The sequence below is a fragment of the Triticum dicoccoides genome, chromosome 4A, assembly GCF_002162155.2.
Source record: "Triticum dicoccoides isolate Atlit2015 ecotype Zavitan chromosome 4A, WEW_v2.0, whole genome shotgun sequence".
In the NCBI taxonomy this organism is placed as follows: domain Eukaryota; kingdom Viridiplantae; phylum Streptophyta; class Magnoliopsida; order Poales; family Poaceae; genus Triticum; species Triticum dicoccoides.
Genome location: NC_041386.1, coordinates 746,997,930 through 747,021,190, shown reverse-complemented (window position 1 = coordinate 747,021,190; position 23,261 = coordinate 746,997,930). Strand labels below are relative to the sequence as shown.

General features: G+C 44.7%; 2 protein-coding genes across 3 annotated transcripts; one reads left to right on the top strand and one right to left on the bottom strand.

The window, feature by feature from the left end:
* Nucleotides 1-1,368: 1,368 nt before the first annotated feature.
* LOC119290028 (disease resistance protein PIK5-NP-like) lies at nucleotides 1,369-5,168 on the bottom strand. Its single transcript, XM_037569161.1, has 3 exons — nucleotides 4,333-5,168; nucleotides 1,696-4,186; nucleotides 1,369-1,565 (listed from the first exon to the last, which is right to left on the bottom strand). Exons 1-2 carry the CDS (start codon nucleotides 5,166-5,168, stop codon nucleotides 1,729-1,731), a joined length of 3,294 nt encoding a protein of 1,097 aa, XP_037425058.1. The 3' UTR covers nucleotides 1,369-1,565; nucleotides 1,696-1,728.
* A 1,088-nt stretch (nucleotides 5,169-6,256) lies between these two features.
* On the top strand, nucleotides 6,257-11,665 carry LOC119288420 (disease resistance protein Pik-2-like). Of its 2 annotated transcripts, XM_037568043.1 has the most exons (4): nucleotides 6,257-6,347; nucleotides 6,861-7,132; nucleotides 7,593-8,677; nucleotides 9,311-11,665. In XM_037568043.1, exons 3-4 carry the CDS (start codon nucleotides 7,680-7,682, stop codon nucleotides 11,463-11,465), a joined length of 3,153 nt encoding a protein of 1,050 aa, XP_037423940.1. In that variant the 5' UTR covers nucleotides 6,257-6,347; nucleotides 6,861-7,132; nucleotides 7,593-7,679; the 3' UTR covers nucleotides 11,466-11,665. The 2 variants fall into 2 exon arrangements, with proteins under 2 accessions (XP_037423940.1, XP_037423941.1); XM_037568044.1 differs by lacking the exon at nucleotides 6,257-6,347 and having other exon boundaries at nucleotides 6,360-7,132.
* The last annotated feature ends 11,596 nt before the right edge of the window (nucleotides 11,666-23,261 follow it).

Below are 23,261 nucleotides of genomic sequence, written 5' to 3'. Positions count from 1 at the left end.
CGCTTCTGGGAGGATACTTGGCTTGGTGAAACGCCGCTGGCGCTTCAGTATCCTTCATTGTATAGTAACATGCATGAGCATGTAAGGGATCTTCAATGCGGGACCGTATTGACACCACTTTTTGGCATGTATGATCAAGTCCTCAAAACTATCTCAAATGGAGAAGTGTTTAACATGGAAATTCCTCCCCTCGTCGCGGCGAACTATTTTGCCTTTTGAATCATCTCAATCCGAGGCCGTTTGCAGAATTTAAATATCATACAGTCTAGTGTGTATTGCTTGCTAAAAAGAAAGAGGGGATAGACAGCAGCCGACATGAACGTGAGGTGGCAGCATCCGGCCGTCCTGTGGTCAGAAGGCGGATGATTTTCAGGCCCCGAATGGAGCCGACATGACGCCTGAAACTGACCTAAAGCTACAGCCAAATATACAAGAGTTCAGAAAACAGAGCAGAATCAGAGGAAGCTACATGCAAGTATTTAGAGTTGAGAAAACAGAGCATAGCAGAGGAAAGCTAGCTACAGGCAACAACGATGACATGCAAACAGAGCAAAGCAGATGCTTGATTTTCCATCTTGTGCACTGCCATCTGCCTTCACTTCTCGATGGTAGTCAGAGTCAGGTCCACAAAGGTGAAGTGACTGTAGTATTGTGTTTGCAATCAGGCCTTGGTCTCAAAAGACAGATATAATTTACACCACTATCATCATCATCATCATTGTCAATGGATCTCTGGCAGGTAAGCTACAATATTGAACTGCCTAAGAATATGCTAGAATATTGTGAATTGCAAACTCTCAGTATTCAAATCTATGATGTGTAGACACATTGCATAGCCAGTGTTTCTCATCAAGATGGCCTGGTGGTGAGCTGGATCTTTCTTTATGAGCTGAGATATCTACAAAGTAGAAATCACTGATGTTGTTCTAAGCCTTTTCTTGCCCACTGAGTTCCTTCATAAAATCGCTCTGTTTTGTGTGTAGTGTCTGTATTTGAAGTAATAATTGGTGCTTGTGTCCTTGCAATTTCTCAGCCATCAATTGTGGAATTCTGGCAACACGGTGAGCAATCTATATGATGATGGTTCATTGCGTAATTGTATTCCTACACACACACACACACACACACACACACAAACGTAACCAAATCCAGTATCGGAAATGGCATGACAGTAAAAATCTGTTCCATGTTAGGCTTAGAGAGTTGATGCAGTCTGAATACTGCCCCGTTATTTGAGTTTGTAACTCTTGTTTTTCAAAAAAAAAAAAAAAACTGTTCCATGTTCCAGGATATTGATGTTGTAAATGCTATTGCTCGGGACGAAGAAAACAACAGATTGTTTGGTGAGTATATTTTGTTGTACTCGTCCTAAACTGCGAGCGTGCGTGCAGCAGGATAGCATAAGGCAGTTTGTTCCCACTTAATTTGTGTGCTAAAATCTTGTGCCCACATTTGATTTTGGGATGGAAGATTTCAAGGAAGGAAGCCTGAAGGAGAATATAATAGTCACGGTTGAAGATGCTTGCAGATTCATCAGGTACGCTAGTAATGACGGCCGGAATAACCTGCAAATTAAGACGACGGCACAAGCAAGTGAGTTAGTGGCCGGTCTGTTGGTAAAAATACTAGAAAGGAAGAAAGGTCCAACAAGATTGATACCAAGTCGGAACCCAGCCACACGTGCGGACTGCCTACCTTGGTCGTGCCAATACAATACTCGGCAGGAAATCAATCACGCTCCTTGTCGATCTCCCCCACCCCACTGCTGGTAGCTTCTGGAACCTGTGTGTGTGTGCTCTTGTTCGCTGGAAACCACTCCTCCTCGTGGCCAGAGACATCAAACTTCATCTGGTTGGGATGCTCCTGGGCTTCTTTCCTCACCACGTCGATCATGGCGCTCATGCACGGGCTGCTCTCTGCTGCTCCTCCATACCATTCCTCGTTGCATCTAAACTCGACCCACCCGAGGCTCCGGAGGTGCTTGATACCCAGACCCAGAGGGCCTTTATTTGCAGGTGGGCCACCGTAGAACTTGAACTTGAAGCAGACTTTGTACAGCCTCGGCATCGCTCCTTCCTGGAAGGTAAACCGTGGCACACAGCGGCTGTCAACAACGAGTTCCCTGAGGCTTGGGAACCCTTCACCGCTGATGGCTATGGGATCTCTCGGGACGACCTCAAGCCTTATCGTCAGTTCACACAGGTTAGGCATCTCCCGCAGAATCTTGAGATCCTGCTCCTCCTCTAGTTTGCAGATCCTGATATCCAAGGAGGTAATGTCATTAAAGTGATCCTTGATCCACCATGGAATGTGCATGTGTTTTGTGCCAACGATTAGGCCCCCGCTATCGGTGACCCCATTAACCAGTCGAATGGACAACATCAGCCCGGCTAACTCAGACACAAGGCCACACTTCTTCCAGACTTGGCAGACGCACTCAGGCACTCCCTCCAGTTTCGAGAGCTGGCCAGCTTCCCAGGGTAGTGCACCCCCTTCAAGATTGTCTAATTTCAAAATCTCCAACTTCTTGAGCCCTCCCATTTCCCTTGGTACCTTCACCACCCCTGTAGCATTCAAGAGCAGCCGCTTCAAATTCTGCAGTTTCCACATCTCACGAGGCAGTTGTGTGAGCCCATAGTTCCAACTCAGGTCCAAGGTCTCTAAATGCTGCAGGTCCCCAATTTCATTGCCTAGCCTTGTGATGCAACTTCCCAACCTCCCAACCTCCAGTGTTTTCAATTGCTGCAACTTCCCAACCTCCGGAGGCAGCTCTTTGAGCTCGGTGCACTGCAGGTTCAGATTCTCCAAATTCTGGAGGTTCCCGATCTCACGTGGCAGCTCCGTCAGCCTCGTCCAGCTCAGGTCCAGAGTCTCTAACTGTTGCAGATCCCCTATCTCCCTTGGCAGCTTTGCCAACTTACAGTTGTAACTCACGGCCAGAGTCTTCAATTGCTGTAGGTCCCTTATCTCACAGGGTAACTCTGTGATCCATGTGAATCTTACCTGCAAAGTCTCCAGATGTTGCAGCCTCGCTATTTCCGTTGGTATCTCACTGATTCCTGTCCCTTCTAGGCCGAATAGGTGCCTCACACGGAGCAGGCCACCACATATATCCTTCACATGCTGACTTCCAAGGGCCTCGAATCCAAAATCCTCAAAAGATTTCCAACGAGACCTTTGGAATTCAAGCTGATGGTGGTGATATTGAAGATCCAACACCCGCACACGTTCCAACTTCTCAAAAGGGACATATCTCTTAGCACCTTCAAAAACAACAAGAGACCGAATCTGGGACCAATCCAGTTCCAACAAGGTATCCACCACCTCCACCGCACCTTCATCAACTAGATAATCATCGATACATAGCCGATGGATTCGACAAGCATATGGCGGTGTGATGTCGGAACTGCAAGTAATGAAATTATCTTCACGCGATTTCCATCTAAGGAAATTTCGCATCGTCGGATTCATTTGGTAGGTGGGCATACCCAATGAATGCTCCCAACGCAGCATAAATCCCCTGTTGCAAAGCTCTTCGAAATAACCTTTTGCTACATCCACTTTATAAGTAAATCCTTCAGCGACCCATCTCATGACCAAATCATTCATGTGAAATGGGTAATTCTCAGGGTATACACTGCAGTACAACAAGCAGGTCTTCAACATATGGTGAGGAAGATCGGTGTAGCCAAGCTGGAAACTCTCTGCCAACGGTTCAAACCCTGGAGTGTTCTGAATTCCATTTTGCTTAACTTGCTTCTCAATCATATCTTGCACATCACGTGCATTTACATGTACCCCTAGTTCTTCTTGTTGCTGACGGACCATTGTCATTGCTGAAAACATGCAAAGTAGGGCTAACGGGACACCACCACACATGCGCACAATAGGATGGTCACCGTCAAAACCTTCTCCAACCATGTCAGGCTTCATCCTAGTGGCGACATCCTCCCCATCAGGTCCGTATAGCCATCTTAGCTTACTCCAATCAGGATGAAATCTTGGCAGAGGACCAGGTTTAGGATTTATTCTGATGCAGAGCTTGTTAGTACCAAAACGATCGCCTGGTACAGAAGCAATACAAGTTGTGATGACAATTCTACTGCCAAGATTATTTTGTGGGAAAGAGTTGCTGATGATCTCCCATTCTTCACGATGCCATATGTCTTCAATTATTACTAGGTACCTAGGCAAGTTGGTTGCACAAGATAGTTAATTAGTAGGCAGCTTGACCAAATTAAATTCAGAAATCTAGGACTGAAATCCTGATCCTGACAGTGAATATTTTTAAAAGGATTAACTAAATTTAAACTTCAATATAAATTTGCACACCTTTTGTCATCTAGGAAATTCGATATGGTGTGGATAAGGCCTTCCTCTGTCCTTGCTTCGGTGCCAGCAAGGGGTTCAGCTCCTACTTGCTTGAGAATGCTTGTGAGAACCTCCTTCATGTTGGGAGTTGGAGTGACGGACACAAAAGCCCGGGATTGGAACTTATTTCCAATCTCCTTATACACAACGCTGGCAAGGGTTGTCTTCCCCACACCGGCCATTCCAACAATGGATGACATTTTGAGCTGTGGCTGCACCATTGTGCTCTCTTCTTCTCCTAGCAGGTATCTGATGAGCTGATCCCTCCATTTTCCCATACCAACAAGTTCTGACGCATCCTTGTGAACAAATGGAGCTCGAGGAGGAGGCAGTTTGCTTGGGGGGCTGGATTTGACATTTTTTCTTGAAAACAAGCTAAAGTTGGGTTCAGCAGACTTGTTCTTCTCCCACTTCCAATTGCTGTGGCACCGGCCCGACACTTCATTTACTCTTGTCCTGAAATCTTGGAAGGGGCTTGCTTGGATCTTGATCTGTATCTTCAGGTGCTTGTTTCTGCGGCTGGGCTCCATGGTGAGGATGAAGTCGTCGATGGCGTCGTGCATATCATTGGCGAGATCCAGCGCTTCCTTCTTTAACTCCTTGGATTGCGCATCAAGAGTCTCCTTCCCCCATATTGCCCAAAGGATAGCGTGCACCGGCTTGAGCTTGGATTTGATGAACTTGATGTCCTTCCGAGTCTGGCGCCGAAGCTTGTACTCGCTGCCCAGCAAAGCACCCAGCTTCGCGACGACGGGCCCCAAGACCCCGGTGGCTGCTGTCACGGGAGCTCCCTCCATTGCTCAGCTAGGCCGTGCAGGCTGTATGCAATGGAGCGCCTCCGCCAAAGAACATCTATGTGTGTGTGTCGAAGCCGGCGCCGGTCCAGCAGCCGTCCTTGCGAACTGTGTCTACCTCGGTGGAATGTGGAGATCAACCTCCAAATGGTTACTTCAGCTGGTTATCATAGCAGGGAAGAGATTAAGTTGTGCCTTCTCCTGGGTTGCAGCAAACCCAGATTCCAACAAATAGAAAAACGGTTCTTTGTCTTGATGATTTGGCAAAGCGGGAGGAAGAGATCGTTGTGCTTCTTTTGATTTTTCTAATGAATGAAAGGCTACTCCCACAAGACAAGCGATCTCAAACGTATTGCAACAAGCTGATAACCCAACACAAGCCAGAAGCTTATCTTCTTCTTTTCCTTTTTATATTGGAGAAGTTTTTACTCTCACTCTCTTTTGCTTTTTAAAAAGCAGTGCTCCAGTTGTACTAGCGAAGCAAGGAACAGAACATGATTCTCTCCTTAAGTTACTTACCCCAAGAATAGAGTGCCGGTCGATGCATTCCTTGGAAAACCAGCAACGCTACCCGGTTCTTTCGCAAAAGAAGCACCCTTCCCTTTTCTATTTCTTTGTTATTGGCAAACACTGTCATTTCAAGCTTGCCATTTTGCTTTGAGCGCAGCGATGTAACGATGAATTTATGATGTGTGCTATTCTTTGGTGTCTTCCATAATCCAGAGAAAATGTTGTGCCTGATAAGTGATGAAATGACGCTAATGAAAAATGTTGCACCTTGTTCCTTTCCTCAAATGATTCAATAATGCGTCACCGCTTCTTTTTTCTCAGGAATGATGCTTCCCTTCTCAAAGGAATGATGCTTCCCTTCTCAAAGGTCATGCATGCACGCAGCAAAGCAGCAAAAGCAGCCCTTCTCAATGTGACGTCAATCATGCATGCAGCAAGCAAAAGCAAAAGCCCAGCAGCTTGCCAACTTTACTTGTGTCCACCACCATCCTCGATTCCCCGCCCTCTACCCAAGAAACCAATCCAACACAGACGCTGGCGCTGCTCGCAGTGTCCCTCCATCCGCCTGTTAAATCCTCTGCCCAGCCAGGAGCCACCGCAGAGGCCTTCGCCGCTGACACCTTCGACGGCAGTCACTGGCTGCTAAAGCTTATTCGGCGGCCAGCATCGCAGGTGCCCACCTCTCGTGCTCCCCCTTCTTGTTTCTCACTTCTTTTTGAGGGAAGAGAGGAAGAGAGATCGAACCAATCAGGAGCATAGCCTCTTGTTTGCTTGCCAAGTTGACAAGAAAACTGGAAACTATGTGATGTCTAGACTAGAATTGCCTGAACATTAATTTCATAAGATGTGAGACCTACAGGGTGTACAAGAAAACTGGAAACTATGTAATGTCTAGAATTGCCTGAACATTTTTTTGCTTTTCGTTTCAGTCTAGTGGTTAATTAGCCAGATCTTCTAGTCGTACTACAGGGTGTACTAGACGCCTAAAAAACAGAGTATTATCTAGCATCTATCATCTATCAGTGAGTAAATTTCCACATGTTGTCTATCAGTGAGTAAATTTCCACCTGAGTACAAATTGCCATATTTCCAAAGGTAGGTTATTTGGTTGGGGACGATTTAGTGTTTCATTACCTAAATTATTTTTCTCACCATGATCGATGACCCGCCTTTACGGTGTTATAGATAGATTGACAACTGCTGACGAGGTGGCAATGGAAGTTAGCTCTGTCTATGCTTGATTTGAACTTTCTGCGGCCCACTCATCCTTTGCTGCACTCGCAAGATGGAGATTGTGGTGGGTGCTTAGGAAGCAACCATGAAAATAGAGTTTGACAGGAGTACACCGCGCCTGCTTCCATCTGCCTGTGCAGCCGCTGCCTTCGACGGTGGTTGCCCTGCCCGGTGACTGCTCAAGACTCTTCAGTGACCAGCAACTTATCTTGTCCAGTTTGCAGGTGCCTCCTCTACCCCCAACTCCATTTTCTGTTGTCTGGTAGTTTTTTGTTCCACTTGCCATGGTAGTTGATCTTGACAACCTACCATAATTGCAAGCCTATTTTTCACTCAATTAATTAGCACTATGACATATGAAAAGTACAAATTGGAAAATCCCATGAAGTGCATAACGTTCACAATTTCCTCAGCATTATATGCTATCTTGAGGCATTGTTGGTTTTCATATCATTTTTGGGGATAACTTAGTGGTGTTGATATATAGTGTGGTTAGATAATTCTATATGCATAAAACACAGTCATCGGTAAAACTTTTGTTTGTATAGTTTCTTTTATTGGGGGCCAATTGATATTCACTAGAATTGTTCCATGATTTGATTGTGGAGCCTTTTTATGATTAATTATTTTTCTGGCCATAATTCATGCTGACCCTTATCTTCCTTTTTTCCATTCTTTTCATAGATCAACAACTGCTGAGCACTGTCTTTGCACTTGCAAGTTACAACAACGGGGAGCAGATTGTAGAAGTGAAGATCACAGATAAGGAAGATGGAGTTTGTAGTGGGTGCTTCGGAAGCCACCATGAGATCTCTCCTAGGCAAGTTGGGTGGTCTCCTTGCCCAAGAGTACACACTGATCCGCGGCGTCCGCGGCGACATCCAGTACATCAACGATGAGCTCGCTAGCATGCAGGCCTTTCTTGGCGACCTCAGCTCTGCCCTGGATGACCACGATCGCCGGCTCAAGAACTGGATGAAGCAGATTCGTGACATGGCATACGACATGGAAGACTGCATCGATGACTTTGCTCATCGCCTCCCTCAGGACTCTCTCAGCGATGCAAGATGCTCCTTCATCGTGACGATAGTCTACGAGATGTGGACGTTCTGGCCTCGCCGTGACATTGCCTCCAAGATTGCCGAGCTCAAGGTCCGGGCACAGTACATTGCTAAGAGGCGCAACAGATATGGAGTGAACAACCCAAACCCAAGAACAAGCTCCGGAGCCGGAGCAACCCATGCTGTTACGTATGGCATTGCTGAGCATTTGGTGGCGAGCCGTCAGCTCATCCGCACAGAGAACCCCGTGGGAGTGAAGGTGGACATGAAGAAGCTCGGAGGTTGGCTAGCCAAACATGATAAAGGCTCTCGTCGAGCTGTTGTGTCATTGATTGGATTTGGTGGTGTGGGAAAGACCACCATTGCCATGGCACTGTACCAAGATTTCAGGAATGAATTTGACTGCCGTGCATCAGTCACGGTGTCTCAGAACTTTGATGAAGATGAAGTCCTAAGGGATGTTCTTGGGCAAATCAAGCCAGCAGACAGTCAAATCAAGACAAAGGAGGAGGTGCAGGAGGGCAGCAACGCAGGGAAGGTGGAGAAGAAGAGCCTAGTGACAGGTATTAAAAGCTCAGTTAAGCGAGTTGTGCCACTGCTCTCTGGTCACAGGCCGCAAAGCAATGATGGCAGCATGCAGAATAAGATAGAAACAATGAATCGTGACCAGCTTATTGAAGAACTCAAAAAGCGCCTGCTTGGAAGGAGGTACCTCAAAATCATTTCTTTTGTTTTTCCTAAATTACTCGTAGTTAGTTAGTAATGACTGTGTATATGCATCAAGTGTCTAAATTGTAGTAAAGCTGCGATAAAATTGTGTTGTTTACCACAGCCATTTCATTCTGAAGTATGTACAATAGTGAATGAGAAAAGGAATATTTTTCAGAAAATAGAAACCTTATCTAACTAGTGGAGCCTTGATAAAATAAACACCAAAATATTAATAGTTAAAGTTGCACGAGGAAATTTCGTCAAAAAAAAGGTTGCACAAGGAATAATTGTGGAAATTTTATAACTGAACTTCAACTTGTTACGAATAGCAAATTTTATAGCTGAACCTAGTCGAGTATAAATAAAAATTTCTGTACAAAACGTAGCAGGTAACATACTAAAATTGTACCTGAAAAGTAGAATCAAAATCATAAAATTATATCAATCCAATTCATAAAAATATGGCAATTTGGAGATAGGTTGGGTCGAACTACTTGAATTTGTGTTGAATCTGAATACGTATAAGGCTCTCTTGGACTGTTCGGAGGTTTTTTTTTTCTCAGTGGTATGAACTTAAATAAGCTAAGGATGTTTCTTCTCACTTGTATTTTGTTTCATGTTTTTTGGCAGGTATCTCCTCTTGATTGATGATATATGGTCTGTACAAACATGGGAGACCATTAGAAATTGGTTGCCACATGATAATAATAATGATAGCAGAGTAATAGTAACTACAAGATTTCAAGCTGTTGGTGCGGCTTGCTCAGAAAGAGATGGAACTGATTATCTGCATACAGTTAATGCCCTAAGTGATCCCGACTCCAAAAGTCTATTTCATCAGGGTGTTTCTGAATCCCCAAGCAGCCAAGAAAGAAAAAGAATGGATACAAGATCTCAAGCTGTTGGTGCTGAGTCCTCTGAAGGAGATGGAACAGATCATCTGCATTCAGCCGATGTCCCAAGTGATGCCAATGCCAAAGGTCCGTTCGATGACCGTGTTTCTGATCCACAGAGAAGCAAAGAAAGGGAGATAGAAGAGGTCCATGAGGAGATATGGAAATATTGTGGGGGGCTGCCTTTGGCCATAGTCACCATGGCTGGCCTTGTGGCTTGCAACCCAACAAGAAACAACGATCATTGGAGTAAAGTTTGCAAGTCATTATTTCCAGAGCAGGTGGCTCCCCTTACATTGGAGGGGGTCACAAGGATACTTGATTATTGCTATAATGATTGGCCAGCAGATCTCAAGACCTGCTCATTGTATCTGAGCATATTCCCCAAGGGCTCGAAAGTTAGTAAGAAGCGTCTGACCCGGCGATGGATATCAGAATGTTTCGTCGCTGAGAAGCAAGGGCTGAGTGCAGAGGAAGTGGCAGAAACATACTTCAATCAGCTTGTAAGCAGGAAGATAATACGCCCTGTGGATCACAGCAGCAACGGGAAGGTAAAATCCTTTAAAGTTCATGACATGATCCTGGAATATATCGTGTCCAAGTCAAGCGAAGAGAATTTTATTACTGTTGTTGGTGGACATTGGTTGATGCCAACTCCTAGCAACAAAGTCCGTCGACTCTCCATGCAAAGCAGTGGTTCCAAGCATGGGAATTCAACAAAAGGCATGAACTTGTCTCAAGTGCGGTCACTGACAGCGTTTGGAAGCCAGAACAGACGGCTCCCTTTCCATTCGTTCAACAATGGAATAATACAAGTGCTAGATCTTGAGGGCTGGAAGGGTTTGACAGATAAGCATATGAATGGCATATGTAAAATGCTCGTGTTGAAGTATTTGAGCCTCCGACGAACAGAGGTTTCTGAGATTCCATCAAAGATTGAGAAGCTCCAGTATCTAGAAACTCTTGACATAAGGGAGACAAATGTCGGGGTGCTGCCAAAAGCTTTTGGACAGCTCAAACAGCTCCGTAGCATGCTTGGAGGGAACAAAAACACAAAGAAGGCTTTGAAGTTGCCACATGAGAAGAACAAGGAGCCGATGAAAGCACTTCGTATCTTGTCAGGGATTGAGATCGATGAGGACTCATCAGCTGTAGCAAGCCTTCATCAGCTGACAGGGCTAAGGAAACTTGCCATTTACAAGCTCAATATAAGGGAGGGCGGTCAAACCTTCAAACAATTACGCTCCTCCATTGAGTACCTCTGTAGCTGCGGTCTGCAGACATTGGCAATCAATGATGAGAGCTCTAATTTTATCAACTCACTAGACACCATGACCACTCCTCCCAGATACATCATCGGCCTAGAGTTGTCTGGCAAGATGGAAAGGCCCCCAAAGTGGATCAAAGAACTCAATAACCTCTATAAGCTGACCCTTTCTGTGACAGTTCTTCGGACTGATACTTTCAAGCTCATCCAGGACCTGCCCAAATTGTTTACGCTCACCTTTACACTCAGCGTAGCCAAAGATGATAGGGACATAGTGGACATTCTTGAGGAAAATAAACAGCTTACCGACAGGGAGATCATTTTTCCACCTGGGGGATTCAAGAGTCTAAAGCTGCTTCGCTTCTTTGCAACTATGGTGCCAAGGCTGAGCTTTGCAGTTACTGGAAGGGAGGTAATGCCAGCACTGGAGAGGATTGATATGCAGTTTGAAGCCTTTGAAGGGATTTACGGCATTGAGACTCTCAAAAGCCTCCAAGAGGTGCATCTCAGTGTTGGTAATCAAGCAGATGAAATAACCAAGTTCTTGGTACAAGATTTGAAGGACACCCCCAAGTACTTGGATGAAAAGTACGCCAGCAAGTGGCCAAAGATAATCACCGAGTGAAGAGATTGGAATATGTCACATTATCTTCCAGTTGAGCAACAAATCATCTGGTACGTATCATCGCGGGCTAAATAAACAGACTGCATCCATTATTGAATATTGTAATGCATATGTATGTGGTACTGCTGAATCCGTCACTGATTCTTGTAATTTGTACTTCTATTGTAATGTTACTTCGATTATTGATCTTTTTGAACTTACCTCGTGTTCGGTTGTGGTATGTATATATCCCATAGTATGTGTTTGAATGATATTTCTGTACCCTATATTTAACTAAATAGCAGTCACATGGTTCAGTTGGTGTATGGAGGTCTCTTGCTCTTGCCCAAAGTGCTGGAGTTTTAGGAAGTTAGATTTCCTTCAAATGCATGCAGGCAATGTAAAGTTTGTGTTAACCAATTTTACCAAGAACTCCCGCTTTGCACGTGTTTGATTGTCTTAGCAAAGCAAAGAAACAACCCCCGTTTTGTATAACAATGCTCGAAGATTTCTTCTTTGCGACCAACTGTAGCAAACTACGCCATGTTTTGTGTTTGGAAACAGCCAATTTTTGTGTTTGGACATTGGCAACAAAGTCATGTGTTTTATCATAGGAATTCTCGAATGCATATAAGTTCAATACTACCAGTAACAGTTTTTGAAGACATAGTCATTTATCACAGAAATGGATGCTAATCTGAGGAACAAAGCAGGAGCAGGGGGGAGAGAACAGGGTACCTCATCTCGGCCGACAGAGCGAAAGAGTGATGCAAAGTGTCAATATGATCTGCTGCCAAGAAACAGAGTAGTTACTACCACTGCATGCATACCAGTTCTTACTTCACCTCTTCGAATGTCAGTTTGTCGAGCTTGTCGATGCTTGAGCAGACCATTCTGAACTTGTCAGGAGGCACACCGCAGATCTCCAGCATGACATCAAGCAACTTTCTGTGATTTAGTTTTATCATGCGTGCCAATATCTAGCCTATCCAGCAATTCTGTGAGAATTCCATTGGCTCATGCATATATATACTCCAGCAATGTCAAAGTCACACTGGTAGAATTCTCGGTATCTTCCCTATGATGGGTTATCTGTCCTGTATAGTTTTGCTATCCGGTACCTCCTCGGTGCACTTATGTCATTCATGGCAATGTACCGGGCGAATGGAATGGTCAGATCATACCGCAGAGAGCATAGCTCAGGCAGCCTGCAGGTTACTTGATGGTAAGATTTGAAAGTTTGAACATCTAGGAATGTAAGTAATGCAATAAAGTCACGTGTTCCCTAGCAGGAGTAAGGATAAGCATTTATACAGAGAATTGACTGGCTATTTGTTCTGAAATCTACTGAATATAAGTAACAAAAACGTGCGCAGTGGTTCGTTAACACATACAGTAGTACCTTGGGAACTTTAGGCAATCTTTTGGTGGCTAATTCGCTGCTCCCCGTAGCTTCCTTCACTTTATACTCCCACAACAAAGGGACTCCAATTTGGGACACCTGTGAATGGGATCAAACAAGAGCGACAGCTTTGGTTCCCCAATCTGTAACCACTGCAGAATCCGCCAATACAGAATTCTTGTTCTTCATGTCGCCTTTCGATTTCTCTGATGAGCTGCTGCCCCCGGCGATCTTCTTCATAGCTCAACATCAGTCCTTGGCGGGCGTGGCGAGAGCGTCGGGCGAAGCGCAGCGCGCGGCGATGACGGCCGCGGGAGAGGGGGGCCGCGCCGCAGCCGATGAGGGCCTCGTCGCGGGTGAGTGCGGCGGCGGCAGTCGCCATGGGAGTTCCAATGGGGGGCCAGTCGCCTAATCTTCTTCTTTTATTACTTTTTTTATTATTATTAATATCTAGTAAGTATATTTCAAACTAAAGACTTTAATTTATTTATTTCGGTATAAATTACACAAAAAATCACGGTGTTTTAAAAGTAAATTATCCATGTGTTTCAAAAAGTATTTGCGTATATAAAAACTGTTCATGTCTATTTGAAAAATTGTTTTTGTATAACAAAAAGGGTATCAAACCAAAAACGGTATTCTTCTATTTCAAAAAAAAAATCCTCGTATGACCAAAAAATGTCCGTCAATATAAAAAGCTTATGTTTTATTTACAAAATTAACATTGGTTTCAAAATATATAACATAGTTTGTAAAAATGTTCATCATATATTTTAAAAATCAATGTGTATGCGAAAATATTTCAATGTGTCTTTTAAAATTTTTATCATGTACTCCCTCCGTTCATTTTTATAAGACGTTTCAGACAGCCAAGATTGAACTGTTTTAGGCACTGTCTGAAATGTCTACAACGTCTTATAAAAATGAACAGAGGGAGTACTTAAAAAGGTTAATCATGTAATTCGTATGTTACTCATGTATTTTTAAAATATTCAAGGTGCATAGTAAAAAAGGTCATCCGGTCTATATAAAAAGATTGACGGTGTATTAAAGAATGTGCTCACCATTTATGTTAAAAATGTTCATGTTGTATCTAAAAATTGTTCATCTTGCATGAAAAACAATTCATAGTGTATTTTATAAAAAAAATCATCGTGTACTGACAAACCCTCATCTGTAATAAATAAATATTCATCTTGTAAAATTATATGTTCAACATGAATTAAAAAATATCAATTGGTAATTAAAAACATCCATCTTGTATTTTAAAAATAAATTTCATGTATTTTAAAAAATCATCATATATTCTAAAAATAATCACAGTGTATTTGTAAAATGTCCAACGTATATTAATATGTTCATCATATATTCTGAAGCATCATGTGGGGCTCCCAGCGGCCGGATATATATATCTAACCCATCGCCTGCAGATTAGACCAATACTCCGCTCCCGGCCCACAAATGTCGCTGATCTCACACTGCATGCAAAACGAGAGGCATGCAAATTATACTACATGCATGCCGATGCATATATGCACAGAGAAATAAATATGTCAGATGAAGAGATGCGAGTCACCTGAGCTGACAGGTACTTCCTCCGTCTTATCCATTTTGGTGACAAGTATTTTCGGACGGAGGGAGTATCACCTTGCTCGATCGAAATCCAAGATGATTTTTCGCTCACGTCGGTGGCAGCAGAGCTCAGCTAGCTCTCAGGATAGATGGGTGCATCGCTTTGGCAAAGCATTCTCTTTCTCTCCATGCATGGTTCTTTGCTTGGGCACTTTAGCAGCCTTTTCTTTTTTGCTTTTTCTTGGCTGCATCTGTTGCTTTATCACGGAGAACAGATATAGAGGCAAAAGGACCGGTGGTAGCAACTTGTAACATATTGTTCTGCATCCCACCTTGTGGATGCAAAAGAGGATTAGTTTGATCGGAGTTGAAAACAAAAGCTACTACAAGATGCTCAGTAGAATACTTATTAGGCCCGTGTTTCTACCCATTTGTTTTGTTGTTGCTTGCTCTCCATCTCTCTCTTCTCTCTCAGTCTCTTCTACACTCCAGAAGGTAGTATGCTGGAGATGCAACCCGCCCATCAGCAATCGCAATGCAGATCAGACCCGACAACCACCAAATTCGGCTGGAGTTCTTCTCTCCTTTCATATTTTTCAGGTAACTATGCTCCAGTACATCCCGACATGAGAACTGCAAATGCAAACTGCTTTCACTACTCGTTGGTTTTCTTCAGAAGTATTATTACCTATCTATTGTGAAATGGAGCACCATGACGGCGCAGGAGTACGCCGACCGGCAACAGCGACGGCGGGACAGGCTCAAAGCCACGCGCCGATCGCAGCTCGCGGACTCCGACGTCCCACCGCCACGCATCACGGCGGACCCGGACGTGGTGTACACCTGGGCCCTGGACCGCTCCTTGACGACATCAGAGACGGCCAAGCACCGTCGCCGCCACCTCAAGGATTGGTCCCTCGCCGAGATCGCCGCCGCCGCCAACGACGATGCCTCCAACGACCGCCGCCCTCTCTCCCATCCCATGTCCTCGGTGGCAGCGGCTGCACTGCGCACAACATGAGAGGAGGCGAAGAGGATCACCCGTGAGTGTCAGGCGGCCGCCAGGAAGCCCTTTCGCGACGCCGCCACCTTTGGCCACTCCAAGCCTGACAACGACGACTCCGACTACGGGCCGGGCAATGATTACGGAGGAGGAGCCGCCGGCTAGCCCGGCATGGTCTACGAGGTCACCGTGAAGTATAGGATAGTTTAGGGTTTTAGTTTTAGGTTTTTACTTCACCGGACGAAATATCATCCGGTTTCATGTACAAATTATCCTACTTTCAATGAAATTCACCGTGTTTATATCAAAATTCGTCCAGTTTGATCATATTTCGTCCGGTTGGTTCGAGTTGTGCGAAAATGTATGCGGCTATGGTTGGATGGCTGCCTCCCGCATCCTTGTCCGCGAACGGATGCGGACGAAAATTTGCGGGTTGCCGTTGGAGATGCCGAAGTGCCACCGCCCCACACCGAGTAGTTTGCTGTCTTTATCAATTTGTAGAAGTGAACCTGAAAAAATCCTGGCTCCCGCACTGCTTCCTTGCCTATTCCTCCCAGTGGCGAAGCCAGGATTGGAGCAAGCCCGGGCCCAAATTGTTCCAATTTTTTTTCAGCGTCAAGGGAAAACTTAGCATCCATAAGGCTATGACTACTATAAAAAAATACCACGTATGAAACATACGAAATATGGCTCAATTGCGTTCAAGGAAAAAAATAGCGCGCTACAAGAAAATAGCGCCGGCCTCAAAATACGCTATTAGCATACTACATCACGCTATAGCATGCTATTAACGAGACATTATACATTAATTTATTTAGCGAGCCAATTCTCAGCATGCTATAGCAATACTATTAGCGACGCTATGGCGCACAATTTTTTTCTCGACATGAGATTAATAAAATGCACATTTCCCTATGTCTTTTCTTTCTGTACTTTGTACACTGGCACGCTTTACAAACAATGAGATCTTTGCAACACATTAAGGTCATTGTGAGATCCCGGCAATCCCAAATAGGAACATCAAATCCATAGATCATTTGATGGCACATCTTCAAGAATTATGGTTGCATCTCTAGTTTTCCCTTTGAAATAGTCATGCCATGCTATAGCAATTCTTCCACTTTCAATGCATACGTTCTATGCTTCCAAGCATACCTGGGAAGCCCTTTGATGCGGCCATCTGCAGAAGCCTTTTAGTGTCATCTTCATTAGGTTCTTGGAGGTATTCTCTAAAGTTTTGAATGACTAACTTCACAAAATTTCTTAAACTTTTGAAGACTGTGTCTTTGCAATTCCTATCCAATCATCACCGGTATCAACGGGACAACCATATGCAAGCATCCACACGAACGACGCAAACTTCTTGAAGGAACAATGACCATGTTGCCCAGTTGCATTCCTCTTCAACAACAATGCCATCTCCAAATTGTCATCATCATCCGGCGATGAATCATCGGAAAACAACTCGGAAATAGAGTTCATCTGAAAAATACATATTCAAACAATTAACATCATTGATGAGCTTAAAATTTCTTCATTGAACAAAAAAATTGCTGAGAAATTTTGCCAAGCACCTTGAAGATGTCATCTACTGGTGGCAGGTGGTGGTCACGACAGGCAGCAATGTTGGTCGCATGGCAACGACAGACGGCTCGACAGCCCCTGTTGTGCAGGGGAGCCAGTGCGACATCGGCTGACCGATGACAGGTGTGGAGGTCCGGTGGATGAGCGGCAGGAACGGTGAAGGGGAAGGTGGCGCACTGCCCGTGAACCTTCAGGAAGCTGGCTCCACCCAATGTCAACTGATGGATAGGTAGAGTTGCATCTCTCCCTCTATATCAGCGGTGATGGGTGTTTTTTTGGTAGAGATCCTAAAAAAAATGGGTTTAGGGTAAGTGCTGGAGCAGGTCATTGGCCTCAGTTCCCCCTATGCATGCATTTTTTGGAAATAGGGGTACTGCTGGAGATGCTAACATACTTCTTGTGTTGACGTGCTATTTTCACACTTCGTACACTTTAGAATTGTCTGTTTACTTACACATAAACTGTATCTATGATACCCTCGAAATCTTTAATAAAAAATCCCTATCTAGCCATTAAGTTTTGTAGATATTTAACGAAACAATGAATAAATACACAGTCACACTATAATACATCAAGATGCATAAGTTCATTTGTTGGTCAATGTGATACCATTTATGTGCTTATATTTGTGGTAAAATCAATTGTAAACAGTTCTTTCTGAAATTTCCTAAACCAAAGTGGAAGTTGAAAAAAATTGTGACAAAATAAAACTTAGTTCAACAAAAATAATCTATTTGTTTGTATCTTTATATAAAAAGGCTGGTTACATTGTTAGTTGGGTGTTATACCTAACAAATAGTAGTATTTAATATAATGCATGGATACTCATGTACAAATAATAATGTGTAAATAGAAATGGAAAACACCGAGTACCAAGATTAGTTGTCACTAAGTAAAAAAATTCAATATAAATATGTAAGACTAAAGTTGTTCTCTAGTGGTTGAACAGTGGCATGGTCACCCGCCGACTGTGCTAGTCAATCTCTAGTAGTAACAAGACATATGTTGCACGTGGGGTTTACTACTGGCTAGCTTCAGTGGCGGTGTTGGTGTTCGATTTGTTCGGCCAGGGACAAGAACAAAAAGAATAGATGAACAACAATAGCAACAAATGTGTGTCTTTGAAGAGGAAGACGAGTCAAGAAATCCTAAGGAGGGGATGAGAGAGGAGGAATCACCTCGGGGAAGAAACATAGGTTGTTGCTCAATGATGCGGATGTCAAGGATCCGACCACGCGAGTTGAGGAGGTTGTTGGCGCCTCGTGCGGCCTTGTCTCAGCGTCATATCATTCCACAAGTATGCCCTAGAGACTTCTAACCCGCGCGGATTAGATACGATTTCTAGGGAATTGAAGGTTTGAGCCTGTGATACCCTGTGCACCAAACATCCTTCTCGGCATGTCATTTAGGGGGTTAATATAAGGCCCGCGGGAGCTTCAGACTAGTTTCATCTTCACTTTTAGGGCCTAGCTGAACAAGCTTAATTCAAACGTAAAGTTTTTACATTAGTTTTTTTGGTTTTGCAAGCTTAAGACACTGCTTAAGACTTAATTCAAGCGTATATTTTTTTACAGAAGTTTTTTGGTTTTGCGAGCTTATGACACTTTTTGTATGATTTCTTTTCATGAGGCAGAACATCTACTAGGTCGACGTGTGCTGCGCCATAATTCTACAGCTGAAAGATCTTTTTCGACCTGCAGCTCGGCATCTTCCCTGCAGAGCTTCACGTCGGCCTTGGCGAAACTTATGTGATGGTTGAACTAGTTCCCGAGGATATACCATCTTAGGGTCGGCCATGTTGCCCAACGCAAGTCTTTGGGGCTACTACATCGACGATCAAATGCAGAAAATTCAGAAGTGCAATACGGTTTCCGAGGACACTACGGTCCTCAAGTCGGTAGGCTGCACCTGTCTTGAGTCTTGGGGGCTACTGCACACCGCATTTTAGTTCCTAAAGAATGCTACCAAGCAAGGATTTGAACCTAGGCCGATTTTGGAATCGACCTAAGCCTCGTGGGCTACTGGGATCAGCGGTTCTTTATGTTGTCCTTAAGCTGCACACTGGATTTTATGACGGCATGCACCTTGAGGGTTACTGGCTATATATTTCCTAGAGAATAAGTTGCACCAATCGATAATATTCCTCAAAAAATGATGATGTGGCGGGCTCAGCAGGCGCATGTGTGTGAACGGTCCACCGAAATCTGGCTCATTGCCTTGGAGGGGCGCAACTTCCTTTTACCCTTTTTTCTTGATGTCTTAGTAGACAAGTAAATTATTTCTTTTCCGATAAGTATACACCTTAGAAACCAAGCCAGTTTGAGATCATGATCATGACACGATACCGCCTCTGGTCCTATTATATATACTACTTCTGGCCGCGACCACACACACATAAAAAACATATAGGGTCTTGCCTCGTCTCGCAACTTGCCCGCCACTATAGTCTACTCCATCCCAAGCGCTGGCGTGCATCGGCGTGCGGGAGAGTAGGTCTCCGAAACCATTGATCCTTGCGATCCTTGACAGGGAGAGGACGAATTAGGTTTTCGGAAAGCGCTCTACGTGACTGCTTAAGTTCGTCATCATGGGTTATCTTCCGTCCAAGTTGGGCGACACTACTTATCGTCGTCTAGAAAGTTGTCAGCAACAGATCGTTGCCAACAACGTCATGAACAATGTCGCTCCCACGGGAGCTCCAACTACTAATGAACAACACGTCCATCGTGATCTGTTCATGTCTCTATTTGTAGTTATTGTTACATGTGTGATGCTGCTATGCATATTTTTCTGTTCATCTAGTATGCTAGATTGTCTCATGTTACTTTATGTTCTAGTCATGAATTATTTACTGAAATTCATCATGAGTTTGCCTAATATTAGAGTAGTTTTACATGTTTGTACATTTTTAACTTACACTAATCAGGAAATTTTATGTTTGAATAATGAAACATTATTTTTTTTTGCTGTTTTTAGCATTGGTATGCCTTAATGTTATACAATATCAATCAGAATGAAATTTCTTAATAAAGTCAGAGTATGCCTGAGTTATATTAGCTCTTATGTTACTCCCTCCGCCCCACAATATAAGAGCATTTTTTACACTAGTGTAGTGTCAAAAATGCTCTTATATTATCAAACAGTGGGAGTATATGATTGATTTTTAAATTTTGGTCCCAATTCTCATTTTTGGCCCGGAACCCCAAATTTCCGGAGACAGCCCTGACACTCTATAACTTTTTTTTGACTTTTTTTCAGATTCAAGACTACTGTAGCTGGCCAAATGATAACATTCAGAAAAATTTAAGTCGTGTTAAGACAATCATAGTGTGAATATGATAAGTGCGTGGTTACATGTTAAAAAATTTAAGAATGTGTGAATATAGAGGGAAAGGGGATTGATTACAAGCCGAATGTGTCATTAATAGAGGTGATGAGCTTGGATTGGAGAGGCAAAATAAGGGTGAAAGAATAACAAGAAGAGTGATTTAAGGCATAGAAATAGAGAATGGCACCACATACGCGTGAGGAATCGACATATCTTTTATTTACATTTATTGTTGAATCATTATAACTTTTATGCCCCCGTTGCAACGCATGGGCAATTAACTAGTATATTTCAACAACTTTGTCAATTTTAAAATATGTTGGCTCAGTCTCTCTTTCGGATGTGTTCATAGGATAGGGTGGGTGTGCTTTCATAGATATGAGTATGCATGCGTGTATATAAACGTCGAGAGTTTATATTGTGTTTTTAAAAATACTACCAAGTTGAGTGCACCTGGAAAAAATGTAAAAAATCCAGTCGAATTTGGTATCTGTCTGATCTGCACTGCTATTGGTGGCAACTTAGATCTGGTTGGGCGCCGCCGCAGCGGGCATCCGATCTTGGGACAGAGGAGTGGCATCGGAGCAGGGGAGCGAGACCTAAGAGAGAAGCAGAGCAGGGACGGCCAAATGGTTCGGGCTGGAGAGGCGGCGGTAAATGGCAGAGGGTGAAATTTTTTGAGGTGGGGCGAAGTCTTAAGCAAAAAAAATTGTGCACAACCAACATAAATAATACGAACCAACAGTGCACACCAATATTTTCATATAATCCTAAGCAGAATAGCCAAGTACAATGAAAATGCAAACATATTTTAAATAGACGAACAACCTAAAACATACCGATAAGTAAGCTTTAATAGCCTGTAGAAGACCCAGGCAACGCTAGGGCCCTACCCGTCTTGTGAAAATCTTCCTTATTTTTACCAAGATCAAGACTTTTGAATATCCCTCTCTCAGTGTAACACACCATCAAGTCATTAAGCCAGCCATCGGACATCTTGCTGCGCAACTCGGTCTTGATGATTTTCATTGCTGAAAAAGCCCTTTCAACTGTTGCTGTCTCCAACGCTAGTAGCAATGCCAACTCAATGAGGCGATAAACCGCGGTAAACGTGATGTGCATTTCAAGTTCAACCATCTTTTTAGCTAGGCTTGCAATACCATGACAATCTCTAAAATCTTCAATTCTTCTCATGTGAATAATGAATAGCTCAAGGTGATCTTGTATATGCTGATGGTTATAATTATTTCGAGCGGCTCTGGGTGGACCAGCCGAAATTTGCACCGGTCCGTCCGGCACAGAGTACTGCCCTTTCTGAATTGGGCGCGTCGAGGATGGAGCAGGGTGACAAATGCTCCTTGCTCCAAGAGAAAAAGGGTAGCAGTCACCATTAAGGCGAGTGGAGGGGCAGGCATCGTCTCCAACTGTCCTCTACTCTGCTCCTGTGTTCACTACAGAGAGAAGAGAAAGGTAGCTCCTCTTTTTGTCTCCTGACTCTTGAGCAGCAAAACCAAATTAAGGGGATAACTACTTTGTAGCCGACATCTTGTATCTTGTGCGGACCTGCTCAGTGGCCCGCGCACTACTATATATGGCAGCGGCGCGGGTGCCTGGACGGTTCGTTAGGGTTTCCAGCTACCACTCGTGAGTTGCGGCGGCTGGCTCACTCCGCCCACACCATCCAGATCTCTCATCCTCCCCCTCCTCTTCTCAAATCCTTTGCGGTGGCGGTGATGGGCGACTGGCGGGCGGACAAGCGTCCGATGGAGTTGTCGGACCATGAGGCAGATCGGCGGAGGGAGCGGGAGTTGCGTGATAAGGCGAAGCGCTCGATGCGCGAGTGGCATGGCGGCAGAGATGACAGGGATCAGCGCGGCTACTTCCAGGATCAGGGGGGCGCGAGGGGGATTGGGCTCCTCCTCCACCTTGGTGAATCCAGCAACAAGCATGCAAGAAGAAGAAGAAGGCCGGTCAACGGCGCAGGGAGCTCAAGTGCAAGCCCATGGAGCATCCGAACTGCAGTGGGGGCCACGACGACCTGCTGGCCAAGAAGCCAAGGGCTCTCGCTGAGCCACTGGCGATGGCGCTGCCGTCCTCGTCCATGGGCACGACGGAGGAGCCCATTCCGATGGAAGAGATCCCGGAGGTGTAGTGCTTTAAGTGCGGGCGCTTGGGTTATTTCCAATCTAAATCTAAGTTCAAGCCGCTCTGTGTTCTTTGCAAGGAAGAAGGTCATGCGGCAGCGAACTGCCCGTCCTGCAGCCGCCAGCTCAACCTCCAGATCATGGGCAGCACCATCTCGGTCGAGGGTTTTTTTTGTCTGCAGTTTGGCAAAGACGCGGAGGCGGACGTCCCGACGGTGGCGCGGACTGACAACTCCGCCATCCTCTCCGCAGATCCGGGAAAGCTCAATCTCCGCATTCTCAAGCAAGAACTGAAGCACATGTTGACTGGGGATTGGGACTAGCAGGTTACCCAAGTTGGGGACGACGACTTCTTGGTGGTGTTCCCATCTCCTGATCTTCTGCACATGGCCAGGTCTAGTGGCAAGTTGTTCCTCCCAATCAATGACATCACTGCTCGGGTGCGGGATATGCTTCATCAGGAAGTGCAGCCAATGGTCATGCCCGAAGCATGGGTTCGGCTCTTTAGTATTCCCAAGAAACATCGGAGGGTGGAGCGTATCATGGAAGGTCTCAAGATGCTTGGTCGACCGGTCGTGGTCGATGAGCTCTCCCTTACCAGGTTGGGGCCTGTGAGGATGAAGCTGGTGTGCAAGGCCCCGGAGAAGCTCAACGGGGTGGTGGAAGTGTGGTTTAACCAAGAGGGATACCAGATCATAGTGGAGCTTGAACGCTTGCCCAAACATGGGGGCGAGGCGACTGTGCATGGGGCTGGTCCCTCGGACAAGCCCCCCCCCCCCCCAGC

What these genes read in the sequence shown, in the direction of transcription:
- LOC119290028 (XM_037569161.1), bottom strand. Translation starts at nt 5,168, where the DNA reads ATGGAGGGAGCTCCCGTGACAGCAGCCACCGGGGTCTTGGGGCCCGTC. An exon ending in AATTTCCTAGATGACAAAAG is followed by an intron (nt 4,187 to 4,332) that starts GTGTGCAAATTT and finishes CAACTTGCCTAG; the next exon opens with GTACCTAGTAATAATTGAAG.
- LOC119288420 (XM_037568043.1), top strand. Translation starts at nt 7,680, where the DNA reads ATGGAGTTTGTAGTGGGTGCTTCGGAAGCCACCATGAGATCTCTCCTA. An exon ending in AAGCGCCTGCTTGGAAGGAG is followed by an intron (nt 8,678 to 9,310) that starts GTACCTCAAAAT and finishes GTTTTTTGGCAG; the next exon opens with GTATCTCCTCTTGATTGATG.